At 32.7% G+C, this 5,000-nt stretch overlaps 1 protein-coding gene across 1 annotated transcript in view; it reads right to left on the bottom strand.

Annotated features, from left to right (window-relative positions):
- LOC122244064 (inactive tyrosine-protein kinase Dnt) overlaps positions 1 to 5,000 on the bottom strand; it is a 16,988-nt gene that overhangs the window by 960 nt on the left and 11,028 nt on the right. The window contains exon 12 of the mRNA XM_043001869.2: positions 1 to 4,250. This exon is cut by the window's left edge and continues 960 nt beyond it. Coding sequence (XP_042857803.1) covers positions 4,139 to 4,250 — 112 coding nt within the window. The 3' untranslated portion in view covers positions 1 to 4,138. The remainder of the gene's footprint in view (positions 4,251 to 5,000) is intronic.

Genomic DNA, 5,000 nt, shown 5'->3' with positions numbered 1-5,000 from the left:
CAGGGAATTGTCATTAAAATTGCACTGATAATCTACACAGTATTTTACGAATTTTAATGGTTTTATTAGAAATGCATTAATATTAATTTCATTCCATTTCCTTTAAACCCCTCTCACTCCATTCATAAAGATAATGATGCAAAAGTCTCATGCAATCAAGTAACTCTTTCACATTCCCAGCTAATAGATTATTTCCCTAATCATACAAACACTTTGTTGCCATTATGGGTTAAAATTCTACCAAACTTTTGATGTTTACCCGTTCAAACATCAGTTTTTCTCTGTAAAAACTAGAAGCCAAGGTTTTTGCACCCTATGAAGGTATACCATGAAGAAAATACTATATAATATATATATATATCTTTCTTCTATTTATTTACTTTTTTTAGGAACTTCATATACTGTTGATGTGACTCTTCTTCATTTACTATTTTAATGACTAAATAAGGCAGCAAATAACATTTCAAAAAATATTTACTCTGACAAAACTAAAAAACTAAGAATTATTCACTGGATACCAAATGACAAATTTAGTGAGGACAAAGTCAAAAGCTTTACACTATCTTTTATAAAACTGACACTATTAGTGTCAATATACTCAAAATTAATCAATTTGATTGATGAAGCAGTAATTGTACTTACATACTATTGCTACTGCATAGCTCTCACAGTCCCTTTTCAGAACTCTTCCCCATTGAAAATAACAAAAGTTATGCAGTGAGACATAAATTTCCCATCTAGTTCAGCTTGGAAACTTTGCAAGGGAACAGCTCAATGAGTGCCTAATCTCAAGCTAAATTATGTCTGCTAGTTACTTTACTGTGCAGTGCTTGCTTCTTGGTAATATTGAATTAGCCAAGTTGTCACATATACTCTCAAATCAAGAATTACCTCTGTGTTCCTCAAACTAGGCTTTAGGTAGCATACTGTGGAGAACATGTAAACGAACACTGGCAAGGGAAGGATGTTTTGGTGAACGCTTGTATAAAAACTACACCTCTGGCTGCCACATCACAGGTTGACTTATTTTAAGGACTTCAGGAGGATGATATGCTGACCTTACTTTAAAATCATCTTTGAAAAAGTTGTCTTTTGAATAGTAACACATGAAAAAAATTGAAGACCTTGAAGTATAATAATTCTGTTTAGAAAAAATCTCATATAGTAGTCCTTAAAGTATTAATGAACTTGAAGTACAAGTTCTTTATTTTGAATGCATCTAACATAGCTGTCACATACAGTATGAGAGTATTAACAACAATTGTGAGTATTATGAATAAAATAAAAATATAAAACTTCTAGTGGAAAGGTTAGGTTAAAATATATATGAGGAAGTTGAAGGCAAAAAGAAGAAGAAGAAGAAGAAGAAGAAGAAGAAAAAAAAAAGTAGTATAAAAAACAACAAAAAAACAACAACATGTGAATAGAAGAAGGGAGATAAATAGCAAGCAGAGGCACACTTCAAAAATAGAAGCAGCAGAAGACAAAGAGCAAGAACAAGAAAAAAGTGTGATCACAAATCAATGCTCCAACATTTGATGTCATGGAATCTTTAGCGTATAGGGTTACTTCAAACCGTATAAAAGAACACAAAAATATACTGTATCTATACTCACTTCCTACCAACAACATAATATCACATAAATGATTTGCTGCAACTGAGACAATAATGAAGAAGAAGAAGAAGAAGAAGAAGAAGAAGAAAGAAAGAAAGAAAAAAAATCAACAAGACAAAAAGTGTACTTCACATACTGGAAGATATTTTCTCTGCATTTAAAGATTTTAGTCAACCCAAACTAGACATGAAGGAAGCACTAGGATAAAACCAAACTGCACTGTCAATGAGGATGAGAGAAAAAATGGAGGAAAATTCCACCAAAATCAACCATTCAGAGTATGGTTATATGTACTGCAAATATTATCATTCTACATTTCTTCACAATTTTACATGCTTCACGTCTAACCTTATAAGCCATATCATCATATAATTGTTTATTTGCAAACACTAGACAACTGTGATTTCCAAGTTACATTAATGCTAAAAACACAACACGTGATTACCATGTCTGTATATCTGCATCCATGTAGATTATGTATATGTGTATGTGTGCATGTGTGTAAACATGTGCATGTATGTGTATGTGTACAGACTTTGCGACAAGACCTTCAGTCTTTTTTTAGAATGAATTGAAAGTAAAGCTTCTATATTTCATATGAATTACAGGAATAAGTTATTCCTATACATACCCAATGGTCTTATTATTCCAATGAATCAATTTATTTTGAGATAAGAGAGCATAAATAGATAAAGTTAAATGGTTAATAATGAATAGTTAATGTCAGAGTTCAGTTACTTTTCTGAGTATGTTTTTCTGCATATAATCTTCCTATTCCAGTGCTTATGAAATGAGAGATCTGGCAGACAGAGAGAGAACGAGAGAGCAACATTTCTACTCAGGTGATGTTCCAACACTCAGTTGTATACATCTTCACACAATGTGTTTTCTTTTCTTTGTTTCTGTGCATTCATATAATTTCAAACAATGCACCATTAAGAGGATCTCAGTATGAATTAAATTTTATTTCCTCTGCTTGCACTATAATGGCTAAGAACCAATGCTGTTTATGTTGCTTAACATTCAATGTACAGACTTGCAAACTTAATTCACTGTTTAGTCATAACTGAGCAGACTCTACATGATACTTTAAATAAATCACTATCCTATCTGACTGAGTGATACTTCTGGCACTATTCAGATGTGTATTTGCAATAAAGAAAATATCAACAATATTTTAATCTAAAAAGAATTATATCCGTATATAGCAAAAAAATAAATTTATGTAAGACACATATAGCAGCTACATCTATCATACAGATGGGCTTTAATAACTTTAAAAAAAGGTTACAAACTTTACTATTGTTCCCCATATGACTCAAAATTAATAATAAGATAATCTACCATTCCAAAGACAAATATAAAAACACTTAATTTTTCTTTGTTTAGCCTATATAAAACAAAAGGCAGAGAAAAATTATTTGAGTTAAAAGATACTTCATGAATCTGATGAAAAACAAATTAAAATTTACTTCCATCACATTGGTATTTTTCTTCCATAACCTATAAAATCATGGAGAAAATAAAATAGGTCTTGACTTAACCCGTTAACAATGGGGCTATTTTGGCTCTAAATGGTCGAAATACCAGGATATTATTAAGCATAAGCCTAACACCTCAGGATTCACAGCTGCACTAGCTGTGGCCAAGCACTGTATGCCCGATCACCCAGCGCACCGGCCTTGACTAAGTATCTCACCCCTGGCATCTGACCGAAAAAACACTAGACGTGATATCTTGTCACTTGTCATCGACGGGTTAAAAAGTGTAAATCAACTTCACCAGGACTAAAGCCTCCTCAGTAAGAGATTTGTGAATTCTCAAAAGTAAACTGATTCCTCTTGTTTTACTGTGTAATGCAGTGGAATGTCCCTCTATGAATGTACAAACAAATTCCTGCTTTCCAAAAACAAAAAAACAGCAACAAAAAAGAAAAGAAAAGAAAAAAGTAAAAGCAGAGAGATGGAGAAAAAGAAGGATAAGAACTGTAGGTAAAGGTATTCCATAAGGCAATGCAAAATATTAGCTGCTCTTGGTTCACACACTAAAAAGCACTAAAATGCTCACAACTATGCAAGTCCAGGTACTTCATCGTCATTTGTATACTTCTGAATGGAGTTGATTATAGGAAACTGATGATGACAAGAAGCTTTTACATATCCAGGAAAGTCACAAATGACTCCACATATCTTAAAGTCATCAAGCTTAAGAAAACTCTTAGGTTCACACCAAATCCAGGCCCTGAACCTGCTGTCAATAACTTTGGGCAAGCAACATCAGCAAACACGGGTAACCATTATCCATTAGTCCATAGAAACTGAGCAAGATTCAAGAACTCACCTCCAGCACTTAAAACCAAGTCTGTCATTTCTGTAACTTACTCAACATTTTCTTAATTTTCATTTTAAATGACATGTCAATCATTTTATAACATATTCTCACTCTTTTGTTGATTTTCTTTCTTTTCCTTTTTTCTCTCCTCCATGCCATTGAGCGTGCAATTAGCCAAAGTCCAGTTGGTGTCACACGTATCTATCGAGGTGCTGCTGGAAGTTTGTGAGGTAGATCACTAGCTCATCTACAGTGGGTCTCTCCCGTGGTGCTGTCGTCCAGCAGAAGGTCATGGCCTTGAATCTGTCATCAGAATTTACCTTAAGTTACTACAGCACATTGTAATAGTTGATATACATTTAATACTTCAAACTATGCCTTCTTAAATGATTAATTAATTATTTTTTTTAGATGGTTCCATAATAACTTAGTCACCATTGAAGTGAATTAGTAGATCCATTTGAACTCACCTGTTTACCCTTTTCCTTGAATTTTCATTTTTTATTTCTAGTACTATTATCATCATTAATGATCTTATAATGGTAATAACATCAATAACATTCATTATTCTTATTTCTTTTTTATGATGATCATAATAATATTGAAACTGATACCAAAAGTAAAAATCTAAGGAATGGGGTAAACAGATGATGCACCAAATGACTTCTTGGTGACTAAGCTCATGTGGAGCATCTCTGTATAAAAACAAATAAATAAAATAAAACCACAGTGCACATTCCTGGCATCAGTGGGTTAACATTACATTCTAATGCAATGTGAAATGAGGAAAAACTTGCAGGATGCATAGTATAACTTAAAAGTAATAAAAAAATAAATAAGAAATACAACTTTTAGAAAACATCATGTTACATATTTTAAATAACTAGTCATGGAGAAGAGGTTGAGTTCAATCCTAGCTTACTCCTTTCAATAAGTTTACATGCCTTACAAAGAATGACTGAAGTAGATGTCACTCACCTAACACCTCATTCTAGTCATTGTGCTTCCTACTGAGCAGTAAGTGATGGTATAGTAGTGTTAATACAAGTTCTC

The sequence above is a fragment of the Penaeus japonicus genome, unplaced genomic scaffold, assembly GCF_977035675.1.
Source record: "Penaeus japonicus unplaced genomic scaffold, GWHDUDI00000001_assembly GWHDUDI00000003, whole genome shotgun sequence".
Lineage (NCBI taxonomy): Eukaryota > Metazoa > Arthropoda > Malacostraca > Decapoda > Penaeidae > Penaeus > Penaeus japonicus.
Note: the sequence above shows the minus strand (reverse complement) of the source record. Positions and strands in the feature narration are given on the sequence as shown.